The 15,640-nt window shown below is 39.7% G+C and overlaps 1 protein-coding gene across 6 annotated transcripts in view; it reads left to right on the forward strand.

Moving 5' to 3' along the window:
- LOC121858840 (signal peptide, CUB and EGF-like domain-containing protein 1) overlaps positions 1-12,893 on the forward strand; it is a 79,824-nt gene extending 66,931 nt beyond the window's left edge. For all 6 annotated transcript variants that reach the window (XM_042355489.1, XM_042355491.1, XM_042355490.1 and 3 more), the window contains 14 exons: positions 7-246; positions 469-635; positions 1,703-1,883; positions 2,237-2,350; positions 3,581-3,690; positions 4,542-4,690; positions 6,077-6,180; positions 6,730-6,900; positions 7,126-7,290; positions 7,863-8,027; positions 8,382-8,576; positions 8,956-9,108; positions 9,815-9,894; positions 10,198-12,893. In XM_042355489.1, coding sequence (XP_042211423.1) covers positions 7-246; positions 469-635; positions 1,703-1,883; positions 2,237-2,350; positions 3,581-3,690; positions 4,542-4,690; positions 6,077-6,180; positions 6,730-6,900; positions 7,126-7,290; positions 7,863-8,027; positions 8,382-8,576; positions 8,956-9,108; positions 9,815-9,894; positions 10,198-10,356 — 2,153 coding nt within the window. In that variant the 3' untranslated portion in view covers positions 10,357-12,893. The remainder of the gene's footprint in view (positions 1-6; positions 247-468; positions 636-1,702; positions 1,884-2,236; positions 2,351-3,580; positions 3,691-4,541; positions 4,691-6,076; positions 6,181-6,729; positions 6,901-7,125; positions 7,291-7,862; positions 8,028-8,381; positions 8,577-8,955; positions 9,109-9,814; positions 9,895-10,197) is intronic.
- The last annotated feature ends 2,747 nt before the right edge of the window (positions 12,894-15,640 follow it).

The following is a 15,640-nucleotide window of genomic DNA, read 5'->3' on the forward strand; positions in this document are numbered from 1 at the left end:
TTCCAGACGTGGACGAGTGCGCGGTCAATAATGGTGGTTGTGAGCACCGCTGTATCAACAACTGGGGCAGCTACGAGTGTGTGTGTCCAACAGGGTACAAGCTGCAGCCCGACGAACGCTCCTGTCTGGACGTGAACGAGTGTGCGGTAAACAATACGTGCGAACACTTCTGCACTAACACTCTCGGCTCGTACTACTGCTCCTGTGATCAAGGTTATCAACTGTTTGCTGGCGCTCACTGTGGAGGTAAGACTCATGCACGTTTACGCACTTCTACGGAGTTAATGAGTGTGGTTAATGTATATTTGTGTGGCCATGTAAATATAGTTATATACTTATGTAAATACAGAGGCATTTGTTGAGTCATTATTGTTTGACCTATTTTTTTCCGTCAGATTACTGAAAAAGATTTGCTGTATACTTGGTCTCTGTCTCTCTCTCAAATATCACGTGTTCCTTCTCCACCAGCCATAAACGAGTGCAGCATCAACAACGGTGGGTGTAGTCAGTCTTGTGTCAATACGGAGGACTCTTACTACTGCCAGTGCAAGGAGGGCTTCAGGCTCCACCCCAACAGAAAGGACTGCCTCCCTGTTGACAAGTGTGCACCTCTCAGGAATCCCACCAAGGCTGAGGTACACAATTGATGGTGTCTATAATTTTATCATGTACTTGATTTGTAGTTTTATTACATTCTTTACACACAAGTTAACGGATGTGTATAATTTATGGTTAATTCCACTACTCTGTGATTATGTATATTACACACAAGGTAACTGAGGATAACATTAATATTATGATTTACTTTCTCATTATTTATATTAGAGTAAGTCAGAATTTTGGTATTTTCCAAGACCCAGTTAACACATTACATCTATTCGAATGAGATAAATGTAATTGTTCATGTGGAAAACCTAAAATTTTGTAGATTCATCCAGTCTTCGACAAAATTAGAATGAGAGTAAGACGTTTATTTGAAAAAGGACAAGTAAAAACGGCATTTAATAATATAAAAGACCCAATGAAAAGGGACATTAACTTCAATTTGAAAAACAGGCTGCTGAAAGGCTTTATATGGCAAGGACTGATGTATGGGTCAGAAGTGTGGACACCTTCAGCAGACACCAGGAAGAGGAAAGGCCTTTGAAATGTGGTATTATAGGCGAATGTTAAGAATAAGCTACACTGACGAGAAAACAAACGAAGAAGTACTAAGATTGGCAAAAACTTTGAGAAATACTTGAAATGTACAGAAAGGGAAAAATGAGATACTTTGGTCATATAATTAAAGATGAGGGGGATAATAACAGAAATATTAATGGACAAAGTTGGGAGTAGGAGGGCCAGGGTATAGCAGAGACTGGGATGAATAAATGAAATTAAAAACTGGTTCCCCAGAGAGATACAAAACCTTAGAGGATTAGTAAAAACAGTCCGAGAACCTTTAGAGTGGAGGACTGTGGTCGCCAACCCTCAGGACGGTACTCTGATTTATATACTGTATATAGTTGCAACCCCAAATACAGTAATTCATATATGCAACAGAATCATAAATAATCTTAAGAATAAAATTTTCTGAATACTATTTAGTCACGTTAAATTTATAAGAGTCAATAAGGTTCTTTTATCTCATAAATACAAATTTATGATAACCACATCAAGATCCACAGCACCAAAACCATGTAACTTGGCCACTCAACAGGTGTCGTGTTACCACCTGGAGGACTACAGTTATGAGGAGAGGTGCACAGTGAGGTGTCGTGAGGGTGCCACCTTCATCTCTGGTCCCCACGAGTACTACGTCTTCACCTGTGGCCGCCATACTGCCTTTACCTGGACTGCTCAACCCGACACTCTCAACACCTCCTTCCCTTCCTGCTCAGGTGAGTACTCATGCCAACTGACCTCCCTCAAGTATGGGTGTTGCCTCCGGTCTTGGCTGTGTGATAACTTGATGAAACAAAGATCCATAACAATAACTGGATGATGCTCTGTTTTGATACCACTTATATTCGTCTTTAGTCAGTCTAGTGTATTATTGCAATCTAACTAACATGATGAACTGTACAAATTCGCTGAAACAGATTGGGAGGTTGCTATTCCCCCACTCACCTTGTCCAGCCACTCATTATGTTCACTCACTTATTTACCTTCCCACTCACTTTGTCCACTCATTCATTTACCCTCACATTCACTTAGTCCACCTACTCATTTACCCTCCCACTCACCCCACAAGAGCTGGCCGTGACTCCTGGGTACAAGAGGCTGGCGCGGCTGATGGTCACCACCAGACTGAGTGACAACAACACCGTGGAGAGCCTGCTGAACGGCCTCACCCAGGCCCTTAGAGGTGAGGTGCCAGGGGAGAGACTGAGTCAAAGAGGAATAAAGAGTGAGAAAGGGAGAATGAGAGAGAGAGAGAGAGTGTGTGTGTGTTCCTTTTCCTTTGCCAATGTGCGAAAAAAATTATCTCTTTTTCTTAATCCTTTGAAGACTCTTGATATATGATCTCTGTTCAACTACTTCTTATAGAGTTCATTCAAGACCGATTTCGCCATTGTGTTCTGATATTGGAATGGATACTCTTTATCATTATGGTTTTCTTCTCGTAAGCAGGATATTAACACATCTTCATCATCCATCAGCAGTAACGTTGGCCGATAATCATGTTAATAACCTTCCTATATCTTTTTGATGAGTCTACGTCCGAATCAAACTGCTCCGTTGTAAGTTCCACTCTGTGTGTTGGTGGGAGGTGCAACAGGCTGTGCAACCTTTTCCATGGGTGTATAACGAACTCCTGAACGGAACTGTACCTCGTCTAAGGCCTTTAACTACTTGTTGTGTTTACATTGTGCTGCTGCTGTTGCTGTAATAGTTGACAGGACCATTTTTCCAAGAGAATCAGGTCTTATGAGTAAACAAGAAGACTTAAGATAATAAGTTAGTAAATGTGTTTCTAATAATTGTATTTTCTGAAGTAAGAGAGTTGATAAGAAATCCCTTATACTGTACTTTTACTTACTTTTATCCTCATCACCACTGATGGTCTCTGTTACACACTGTTGGCAAGTACTGGGCATGTACTGGCTCCTGAATATATCTGAACCTGGTCCGGTGTTGGTCAAGTCTTTGCTATTGAATGAACTCCCACTTGGTGCCGTCACAACACTCTGGCAGATTTTCCAAGTGTTTACAATTCTTACTCCGATTTTCCGAACTCAATTCGTACCAGAGTAAAGCTAAACTAATTAAAAGCAAAGAGTACAGGTGAAGGTGTGAGTCAGGATACTAATGATATAGTTTCCGGTGTCATTGTTGGAGCTAAATCTATCGTATTTTTTAATAACTGTGATATACGAAGAGCAATTTTATATAGGAGTTATTAACATGTAATTTTCTTCGTCTTGAATGTAGTTATTGCTATATACTCTACAGTACATATACTTGTTTGTGTTAAATTAGAGTTGCTGCTATATACATTTGTCAGTCTTTAAATGTAATTACAGTGGCAGTGATAACAAAAGCTCCACTTGATGTGTGATTCTGAAACACGTCACCACTGGCACTCATGTTTCAGAGAAGATGAACTACTGCAATGACAAGTGCCAACTGAGGTTCTTGTCAGAGAAACTCACCAACTCCAAGAAACTGAAGAAGAGGCTCCACCTGGCGCCTGATCAACAAGTGGTGAGTAACAAAACATAATGAGGTTGACTGATGAATGTTGACGACACTTACTAGCATCAACATAACCAATAATAACTTTAATTTCACAATGTTCAAAGATGATAATTCGCCAATGATAGAAATCTTTTGGAAATATTATTCATCTTCTCATACTTGTTGTCAAACTTGCTATTAAGAACACAATGCATTATATTGAACGAGAATACTGTAAATATTTAAACCTAAACTTGTCAAAAAAAATATCAATGAGAAAATAACCAGGTATAGTGATAACAAATACAGCTTATAAGATATCGAAACCATCACACCTTTAAGTGATTTTCAAGATTTTGACAAGGTTATAATTTGATGATGTTTTGGATTTTCCACTTATAGTAAAATTATATTGGTAATAAAAATGAACTGCTGCTCCATCACTTAACCACAACCTACCTGTATGTCAATAATAATGTATTTCACCTCACAGTATGTATATTAATGTGCTGCTCTTCACCACCCTCTAGCCACACTCACTTCCCTTATCTATGTTCCATCAATATAACTTAGTTCTCCTTCAACCTCAAGAATGTACTATTCATCCCTCCATCACTATTATTATATATTTACAACTTTCTATCACCATTAGATTAGAAGAAAAAAATATTTACAATGGAACAAAGTCTTTTAAGTTCCCCCATATCCCCACAGATAAGCTCCCCAATTGCTCCATTGTTTTACCTCATACCTAACCACATTCTTCCTCAAATACTAGTACTCCATCGCCCTCCCCCCCCCCTCCCCCCAAATAAAAAAAATAACCAAACATACACTCTACTTGTGCCTGCCTTCCTCCCTCTCTGACCATACTGAAGGTACGGACCAAGTTCGAGGTAATGACATTCCCATCCAGCCCTCACCAGACGTGCGGACGACGCTGCCTCAAACGCTACGCCAAGCGGATCTTCCATAATGTCTTTCGTCCCCTCAAGAAGAACCTACTGGAGCATCAATATATCAGCAGGTGAGATTAACAAAGGCTACGGGTGGCAGTCTTGATACACTCCAACTTAACCTTGCCTAACTTAACCTAACTTAACCTAAATTAACCGACCCACTTGGCTCATTAGGACTGGAATGTTATAGAAAATTTAAATTAGATTCTTTAGTCATATAATTATAGATGGGATATAGTTATAGCGATTTTAATTAGTAAAATTGAGTGTAGGAGGACCAGGCAAAAATAGTAACCGAGTTGGGTGAATGAAATTATTTGTCGTAGTCCCTGGAAAGATAAAACTATGGAAAGACTTGTAAATAATCCTTAGATGTTTAGAAGGAGGGCCGTGATTGACAACCCACAGATATAAGAATGACACCTTAATTGACATAATCCTGTAGATAAATAGTGTCTTCATTCATACCTGTTTGGTCATCTTGAATAACGAATACATAGTTAAATAATGTAGACAATGGTTACCCAAATTTTATATTTTTTAAATTTTTCTACCTATAACCTATCGGCAATTTGGATGATGATGAAATACTGTAGTTCTATATTAAACTTTTCATAAACTGCATAATATTTAGAGTCCATATTGTACTCGTCATCCATACCCACAAGTAGATATGTTTGGGGCGAGGGTTAAAATATTATACACAAAAGTGTTCAGAAAGGTGGCTGACCCAACCTAAGGGCGCGTTTACATGAATACTAGTGGCTGTCAACACGTGGTGCCTACTCGCACCCACAGTGGTGCCATCCAGTCCATTTGACCAAGGACAGCTGACAAAGCCATAAGAGGCTTGTTTCCAGTAGAGTCCTTATGCCAGCAGCCTTTGGTGTTCTTAGGGCCAGGCGGTCACCCATCCAAGTACTGTATTGACCAGACCCAAAGTTGCTTAGCTTCGCTGATGGGACAAGAAGCGGTGTTTCCTATGTGGTACTAATAATGCAGTTCTGTTTAGAATTTTGACATATCCATTCCTCCCAATAAAATCTCAGAAACAAGCAAGTTGTGGACCTTATAACCATTATATTGATTGAAAAGTTGAGTCACTACCAATTTCTAGGAGAGTAGAAATCCACTAGTGGAGCCATTGACATGCCGTGTGTAAGGTGCTAGTTACACCCCAATACTGACGCCTAGTGACACGGGGTTCATTCAGTCTTAATGAACCTTAGTCCTAACAGAAACCCAACCCAGGTGGTAAAGTTAGGTTGGGATCTATTCAAATTAGGGTAGATCAGGTCAGGTCAGGTTAAATTAGGATAGGTTGGGATTTGTGAAGATTAGAGTTCATTTGAAGTTTAACTTTCAGAATTAGTTAAATTTTGTGCCTCTAACCAGTAGGAGAGTCATTAAGTGCATTTGTGTTTATATCTATCTTTCCATGGTGTGTGGTGTAGCCAGACGGGCCATCAGTACCAGGTGCTGCCCAAGACCTACAAGGCTCGAGGGCGTATGAGAGAGGCGTGTCCAGACGGCTTCATCCACGTCGGCAAGAAGTGTGGTGAGTGGTGGAGGTAGAGTGACACACCCACTTGTTACACACAATTTGAAGTTCTTAGGTAGACTTGACACTCTTTTCTGACAACATTACAAATCTGTTGTCAAAATAAAACAGTCCTACTCAAGTTATCGATGACCAAATTCACATCTTTATCTCGAAGTTTTAACTGGCTGTCGTGAGTATGTTGATGTGTCTTCCAGGATGACCGAAGTGTAGAGTGAAAACAACAATACAGACATACAGTAATAATAAAGTTGTGTTGGATATAAGGTTAGACAAGAAAGATACAGTAAGATGCTGTGTTCCTCAGGGTTCATAATACCTGTACAGCTGTGTATAGTTACTTTTATCCTCTGGTAATCATGCACACTACACTAAGTGACAGAATCTAGTACATGACATTTATATTATGTGGGAGATGATCTAATATTTTGATGACCGTTAACATGGAGACAATACATGGAGGGATCTTCTTGTCAATTCACAAGGCTAAAATAGGTGATGTATTCAGTTCTAAAGCTGTTAATGGTAGCAGTGTGTGATTCACAGTGGCGTGCAGCTTAGGGTCATACCACAATATACGGAAGGACAAGTGTGTGGAGTGTTCAGCTGGCACGTACCAGCCAGACGAGGCCAAGACCAGGTGCCTCTCCTGTCCCCCAGACACTCTCCCACAAGTTCCTCCCAAGTCTGGCGCCAGAAACCTCTCTGAGTGTGCAGGTTAGTTCCTCAACTCTCTGGTTCGTCTTATATAAAAAATAATTGTTAACTTTGGTACATTTCTTTTGTCTATCTTGTTGACTAAGTTATGGATCTTTAGGTATATCTGAGAAGAAAAAATGGTTCACCCAAATACTGAAACACTGTTGTTATTTGTCACAAAATGTGTGTGTGTGTGTGTGTGTGTGTGTGTGTGTGTCACTTATATTGTCCATGTGTTGACAGATTCATGTCCTGCTGGCCACTGGAGTGCTGATGGCTTTAGTCCATGTCAGCCTTGTCCTGCAGGAAGCTTCCAAGAAGACAGGGGCCGTGCGGGGTGCACCCCATGCCCCCTTGGCCTCACCTCCCCACCAGGGGCTGCCTCCTTCTCTCGGTGTCTTGGTGACAGTGAGTGTATGCTGTACTGTGTTGCCTTCTTATACACCCTCACGTCAGATAAAGAGCTTTATACAGCTTTATAGATATATTATCTAGCATGCAATCAAATCCACTGAAATGAAAAGACTTGCTGATAATTTATAAGTATTAAAATCAATAATGTAGTAAGGATTCCTCTTTACATGTAACAGGTGAGGTACACAGAGCTAAAATAATGGTGAACGTGGACACCATTATTTTCAGCTTATTTTATGGCACTGTGGCCGACGATGGCTCTTTTACTTTTTTATCTTAATTAGTTTCATTCTTGTACAGCTTAAAACTGTAACCTTTGATGTTACCGAATGTTTTTATTTTGTTGTGAGGCCATATTGTCCTGTCTTACTCGAGTAGTGGGCAGACTAACACCTTGACAACTGAACTTGGATACCTTGATCATTTGTCACGATTAATTTATCCTTTGCCTCTTGCCTTCGTTTAACACAGGATTTATAAACATAATCTTACACTTCAGGAATATCTATTAGTTGTATTATTCTTAATCTTCCCAAATGTTGAAACTGCCGTCCTCTCATCCACAGGAGAGGTGTGTCACCAAGGACATTACTGGAACGTGAGCAGTAAGCAGTGTGAGAGGTGCGCTGTGGGCTACTACCAGCATGACGTGGGTGCTTCCTCGTGTATACAGTGTCCCGCCTCCTCCACCACGGACCACCCAGCCTCTACCTCAGTGTCCGCCTGCAAGAGTGAGTTCTTCTCTACTGGCCACGTAAAATATTTTCTTTAACTTCACACAACTTAATGTTACTTGTCTGTTCTTATATACAGGGTCATCGGAAAATAATTAAAAATGTGTGTCGATCATGTCTCTGTTACGCACTGTTGGCAAGTAATGGGCATGAACTAAGTTTAGTTTACTTCAGGTTAGGTCAAGTTCATCGAGTTTAAGTTAGGTTAGGTGAAGGTAGACTACACAGGTGTTTTGTGTGGTCATGTTATGTAACACTAAGTTATAACACCCACAGAGTCCCCTTACTATGCATGCAAAGTTTCTGGTCTCTAGATAAAATGTAATTAAGCTTTTTATTTACTTTCCCAAGGACATGCTTGTGGAGGCTACGTCGGTGACTTGTCTGGGGTGTTCGAGACCCCCAACTACCCCGGCAACTACCCTGACAATGCTCGCTGTACCTGGGTGGTGAAGCCTGCTAAAGGTCGCCGGGTGTTGGTGGTGGTGCCGGAGATACGACTCAGCCACGACCAGTGTGGTGACTACTTGGTGCTCAGGAAGTCCAGTGAGTCAAATGTAGTTAGTTGAAGTATCTTATGACCCAGAATCATTGAACTCCGTGATTGAAGTGTTATTCGTCTAGTTGTTCTGTGGTCATGTTATTTTGGTTCACAGTTCATCACTATTTTCTTCTGTAATTTAACTGTTTAAAAAAATACAGTATCTTATTCATATTAGATTATCAGATTTACTTGACTGTCACTAAACATCGACCTAATCTCTCTGACCTCTGTTTCTACTAACGTTTCTTAATCTTTATTCCTGGGCTGTATCTTTTGCCTGTTCTTCATCATGATGTCTCCTGAAAATGTTCCTTTCCTCCTTTTGATTAACCTCTTTCAGCAACTTATTCCAGGGTAATGTTTCTTGATCTGTGCCCCCAGAGTCACCATACAGCGCTGTAACCTTCGAGACGTGTTCTAGTGTCGACCGGCCTATGGTGTTCACTTCTCGCTCCCGCCGTATGTGGGTTCACTTCCGCAGCGACGCCAACAACACTGACAGGGGTTTCAGAATACTATTTGTTACTTATAACAGTAAGTATATAATATTTACTTAGGAGTGGTGGTACATATAATTATGCAGTTGTCATTTGTCAGTATTCTTCAAATGCTGAACTGTACATTTAAAGTTTATGTTTAAGGTAACATAATGATAAAACGTTAAGAAACTTAATCAAGATTGGCAGAATGATTTCAGATTCAGATCCAGAATTTCATAGTAAGGGTATACTGTATGGGAATTACTGTAATTATCTGGAGGCAAAACCATACACAAGGGAACTTTATTACTTTTTAGAAACATTATATTTTCCAGTCACGTGGGTCTTTCATTTCTTCCGTTTCCATAAAAGGAGTGTACAGATTTCATGCCGGAGGAGAGAAGAACCATCTATTGGTTCCAGTTGTTCTGTGTCCTCCTCTGGTCAATACATTAAAAATATATCCGTATATCAATTGAGGTTCCAGGTAGTCTTACTGGATTGACAATGTTACACGCTGAATATTGTAGTTTAGATGTTGTAAGGGAGCGGGAATATTTTTTCACTCACATAGAACACATTTACCAAGAGTAAATTACCTTCGAAAGACCTCTACCAGTCAGTGCGCTTGTCTAGCTTCACAGTCACTGGTTGTTGCAAAATCAAAGGATAATTTATTTTGGGGTAATGAAGGTATTACTTATATCTCATCAAAAATGTTATGAGCTTATTTATTTCAACAAAACTTTGTCCTGTTTCAGAGGAATACCACGGACTGATCAAGACAATCGTACGAGACAACAAACTCTACTCTCTCCACAATCACTTAGCCATATTAAGGGTAGGTCTATTTTTTCCCAACTGTATACCGTATAGTAAAGCTTTTGTACGAGAAAATTTTTACCATACTTTTAGTATTTTATTATTTTTATCATTATATATATATATATATATATATATATATATATATATATATATATATATATATATATATATATATATATATATATATATATATATATATATATATATATATATATATATATATATATAATGTTTTGAAGCAGCACCCCCACGAATTAGAGTCACAAGCCGCCACTGCACCCAACATTACACACATAAATTCTCTCTTACTCTCACACAGGATCGTGAGCTACTACCGCGTCTCCTGGAGGTGGTGGCAGAACCCATCAAGTACTACGAGTATGCTAGGGAGAAAGATAAGCTCTTCCCATCATCATTTATAAAGCTACTTACACCTAAAGTGCGTAGATTCTTTTCCTATAGGCGGAGAAGAAAATGATAATTCAAAAAAGTTTATACCGTCGAAATCAGAAGAAGCCTCAGTGTAATTCATGAATGTCCAAAGTTGTATTACATATCGAGTCTTATCAGTGTAAAGAAAATATATTAAATGTAAATACAAAAATAGATTATAAAGTTGAAAAATTAAAATAATAATTCCTGAGTGTGATGGACAGACACGCTTGTGACAAGTGGCACCTGTTTGAACTTCTACCCATGGAGGACCAGGTGGTGCTGTGTCCAGTTGTGTTAAATCACACTGATGACATGTGTAGCATCATTAAGCATTCACAAGATATGCAACATGTCTCTCTCCATTCAATCACGCATTACTAGATGGTGGCCTTTGACTCCTGCAAACCGATCAAAAGGATAAAAAGAAAATTATCAATATTGCCGTTTGGGGGCTGTAAAAGCATCTTTGTCCCAAGCCCCAAATGAAGACGCTTAAAATACTGTGGAATAATAAGTCAGTTACCCCAAATTGTGCATGTTGGGTGTTCTTTGACGCGTGATAAGTGGTTAGAAATATATAAACTCAAAAAAATTATTTATATCATTGGTTAAGGCGTGAACCAAAGCATCTTCAGCTAATGCAGAACAGTGGACAAGAACTCCCAAATTGAGCAATTTGTGATATTTAATTTGTAAAAAAATTACCAAAAATACTGTACACACATCTCACTTCAGTTTTAAAACAACTGTGTGGGGTCTGTAGCAAGGTATATTTGTGCCAAATTTAATTTAATGGTACCGAGCAGCAGTTCAGAATATACTCTCTGGGTTGTGTGAGCTGTGAGTTCATAAAATCATTAAAAAGCCCAATCGTGTATAACAAGAAAGAGGTACAGTACAAGATAACTCTTGTGTAATAGTAATGTGTAGTTAAATACATTATTTTTGTAAATATCCCATGTGTGCAAAGAATTGACAAGGTAAATTGGGATCAAAGGCTTAGATTTAAATAAAAAAAATTATGGTACATCTCATAATATTCATTTGTCAAATGATGTAGAATTGTCAACTTTTATCCAGTTAAGGATATAGGGACATAAACATTTGTTGTGTTGTAACAGAGGTACTGTACTGTCAGCCATAGATCTTGCACACGATTTTTTTGTCGATAAGTTAATACAGCCTTTAAACCCAGAACAAGCATTTTAGTGGAAATGTAAAGCTTTGTGCATAAAAAGTGTTGTAATATGGTGATAATAAATATGTAATTGCAAGAGATGATGAACATACGTAATATATAAGTATATACACTTGTAAATTATATGTAATTTAACTTTTACCAAAAAAGATAGACATTAATATATGTTTACTTGAGTACACTTGCCGTACTACCTGAGTAGCCTAGTGCAGCTAATTCATGTGATATACACATTCTTCAGCCGAGAGAATTGTTTACACTTAAGTATCAATATATTTCAGTCTGCCGAAATGCAAGATTTATTATTTTTAAAGGTAAAATAATTTCTTTAGAAGATTGACTATTAGTTCAGTATAGGTCAAAGTTCGGTAAGCTGAGCCACGTTCATTTAAAAAATATTAGCCAGCCATGTAAAGGAATCACCGAAAATAGATCTGTTTGACACTCACATTAACATCCACAAACATTTTGCAATTAAGTAAATGAAGAATAGAATAGGATTATAAGATATTATTGTGTCCTTATAAATGAACTTCGCGAGTGTATATACAGATAGACTCTAAAGTCGGGCAATATGGGGCTCAAGCTAGTCCAACTTATGTGCCCCCCCCCCTTCCTATAGTTTCAACCACCATTCTGCTGAAAAATCATATCCCAAAACCAAATTAAAGTTAACAATACTTATTTACAGTGTACTTACATTGTAGCAGATGAATTTAGAGGTTATTGGATCATACCTATCTTGATGAATCTTGAGTTGGAGGACAAAGGGGGGCTACTTAAACTTACTTTACTGTAGTTTCACTTATACTGTTTAGTTTCACTCATATTTATCTGTACAATTACACTTAAAGCTAACATTTATTTCTTGGTTTAATCACTGTCAGGATGCGAGGTGGCAAATTAGACCCTAGTCTGACTTAGGGTGTTAGGGGGTTATATATTCTTCGGCACCTTATTTTTTTTTTATCATGATACCAGAATAGGCTAGGGAACATAGGTTTCATTTTACTATATATTTTTTTTATACTCAGCCACTTGCCAATTCATAGGATTCCAGGTTTTATCTGTATGCTATTCGTATTGTGTGATAAGCAACTTCAGTTAACTTGAGACGATGTTATTGCTGGAGTAGGAGGAGGAGGAGGAAAATACACACCTGAAGGTTGCTGTCCCTTGGTGCTACTTATCTCTTACTCTTCATTATTTTTACTTTATGGTTGTTGTTTTTTTTTTTCAAGGTCAATTCTGTCGTTAGTTGTGAGAGAACATTTTAGTTGTTTCTCTGCTGGTGTAATTGTGAAAAACGAGTGAAAGATTTTATGAATCTGAAACTGGCATTTATGTCAGTAATTAATTGGGATAAATAAATTATATCACATCATTGAATGTCATTATCCATTTTCCTAACCCCCCCTCCCCCGTTACTCTCACAGAAAGGGGTAAAATATGAGAAAGTAAGTCTGAAAATACAGTATATATTACCAAAATTTATCATACGCTTAAGAAGAGTAAAACAGCTAAGTAAACTCTTGGAACAATCCGCCAGAGAACGTTGTGATGGCACCGACTGTGAGCTCATTCAAGACCCAACTTCACCAACGCTAGTGCAGGTACAGATACATTCTGAAGGCAGTACATGCCCAATACACTACTTGCCAACAGTGTGTAACAGACACTTGACCGACCGCCCAAGAGCTAACAAGCCTGACCAGCATAGAGAGCATTATAAGAGATGCCATGATGGAACATCAACTACGAAACAACCTTGTAAAGGACTACCAACATGGTTTTATGTCGGGACGCTCCTGCTTTACACACAGATGTTTGGACTCAAATTTTGGAACAGGCGGCAATATCGACAATATACTCGGATATCTGGATTTTGCCAAGGCTTTCAACAGCGTTCCCCATGAAAGGCTGAGAATTAAACTGGAAGGATTCGAAGAAGTGTCCAAGCGTGCCTCGGAGATTTTCTTGATGACCGAAAGCAGTGTGCTGACTGGTGTTCAATTGCAAAAAATCATGATGTGTACCTGTGACATGCCAGAAACTATACACTCCTCCATACAACAAATATTTGTGGACGATGCCAAGCTATTCAGGGAAGTTAAGAACCAAACGGACTGTGAAAAGCTACAGAAAGATCTTTGCTAGTTTCAAGAGTGGCCAAAGAAATGACTCAAGATTCAATGTCACGAAGTGTAAGAGGATGCACCCAGGTCTTGCCAACAGCAAGGAGAAGTATCACATGTCCCAACAGGACGAAGAAACAGTATTAACAGAGACCAAATGTGAAAAAAGACTTGGGTGTGTGTGTCGACAATAAACTGAAGCTCTCGGGCCATTGTGAGAAGGTGAATCAAGCAAAGAAGCTAGTGGGTCAAGAGTGAGGTACCTCCCTGTTTGGAGTACTGTCACCCCGTCTGGTCTCCGAAATATGCAAGAGATTGTCTGTTGATTGAAAATGTCCAAAGGAGTGCCACCAAACTGGTACCTGTGCTACATAGAGATTACAATGCCTGCAACTGCCTAGTTTATGCTATAGGCGGGCAAGGGGTGACTTAATTGAAATTTACAAACATCTCAGAGGACACTACTCAGTAGTGCCCATACCTGAAGTTGGCGGACTCTTGCCCCTCTAGAGGTGACTGCTCAAGGTTGAAGAAGCCACAAGTCCAGAATATTGTAAGGGCAAACTTTTTAGAGTGAGAATTATAAACTCTGAATAATCCGCTAGAGATTGTTGTGACAGCACTGAGTGTCTGAGCTCTTTCAAAACCAGACTTGACCAACACTGGAGGCTGGAGCCAATATATGACCAGTACAGTACTTATCAACCGTGACGTAACAGAGACAAACCGACCGCCCAAGCAGCTAAGGAGCCGATCAGTGGTGAAGAGAAAAAGTAAGGTAAATAAAAGTATTTGGCAGGATCGAACTGGGTTGAGAGACAAAGTAGTAAGTGCGGGAACTCTGGAAAGTTTCAAAAGGAGGCTAGATAGATTCATGGATGATGGAGAGTGGTAGTAGCTCTCGACAGGAGCTGCCATGCACAGGCCAACCGGCCTATTGCAGACTCCTTATTTTCTTATGTTCTTATGTCTCGGTGCTAGAGGCAATGGTATTGGTCGGTGTAAGAATAAAGAGCCTGGTAAGTTCAAGGCAGCTATAGATTGTACTGTACAGTATTAGGCAGGGAGGGATACCTGTCATTTGTGGCGTCCTGTCGAGAAGGGGAATTGGCGACAATTAGTTGTCCAGGGCAGTTGGTATCAATAGCTGGCTGGACTGCAGTGAGTAACTGGGTATGGACAAATGATTGTAACAAAAGGGGGAGCAAATGTCAGAAACGACAATAAAGCGAAATTAGTCAAGGAGAGAAGCCTGTGGGGTATGGGATGTTTGGGTTCACACTCAGGATGGAATGGAGAAAGGAAACTCACAATGTGCTCTCTATATACATGTTGTAGTGGATGTACAATGCAGCTTGGTGCTGGGAAGTGGCAGCGTGGTTACAAGCGTGATGTAGAGAGAGCTGGTTGGTGAGGGTGCTCAGAGGAGGACAGCTTGTGGGTCGCCATGCTAGGGCCGCCAGGCAGCGGCGGAGGAGGTGGTGTTGCTTGCTGCGGCTGTAGCTAGAAGAAGAGAGAGGTCACCACGAGGTCAGGTCTTAAATAGCGGGGGTAGGCGTGGCTTAGTAGTTGACCTCCGTGATGTATGGCGGCGCTGGTTGACCCAGACCACGAGGCATACAGTGGGGAATTCGTGGGGTCGGCTGCTCAGCGACAAACAGCGTTTGTAGGGGAGAAATCCACTACAAGCCCACAAGCTGGCAGAGGGAAACCCAGAGTAAAAACTAGCTTAAAAGGTCAACTATGCAAACTGTAGCAAGTACAGAAAAAAATGGTATAATAACATTCACATAAACATTATTTCTCACTGACAGGGAAAGTAGGACAGTTTTGAGATATAGATGTGTTTGTCAGGGATAACTAAAAGTGTGGCATCAAAAAATTAAGCTGATAAGTGATGGAAATGATAAAAAATAAAACAAAATTGTCCCCTCATAGCGGTTGTTCAAAAACACACCCAATACACACCTGTTGCGGTCATCCATGGACAACAG

Source organism: Homarus americanus, unplaced genomic scaffold (assembly GCF_018991925.1).
Source record: "Homarus americanus isolate GMGI-L3 unplaced genomic scaffold, GMGI_Hamer_2.0 scaffold59232, whole genome shotgun sequence".
Taxonomy (NCBI): Eukaryota; Metazoa; Arthropoda; class Malacostraca; order Decapoda; family Nephropidae; genus Homarus; species Homarus americanus.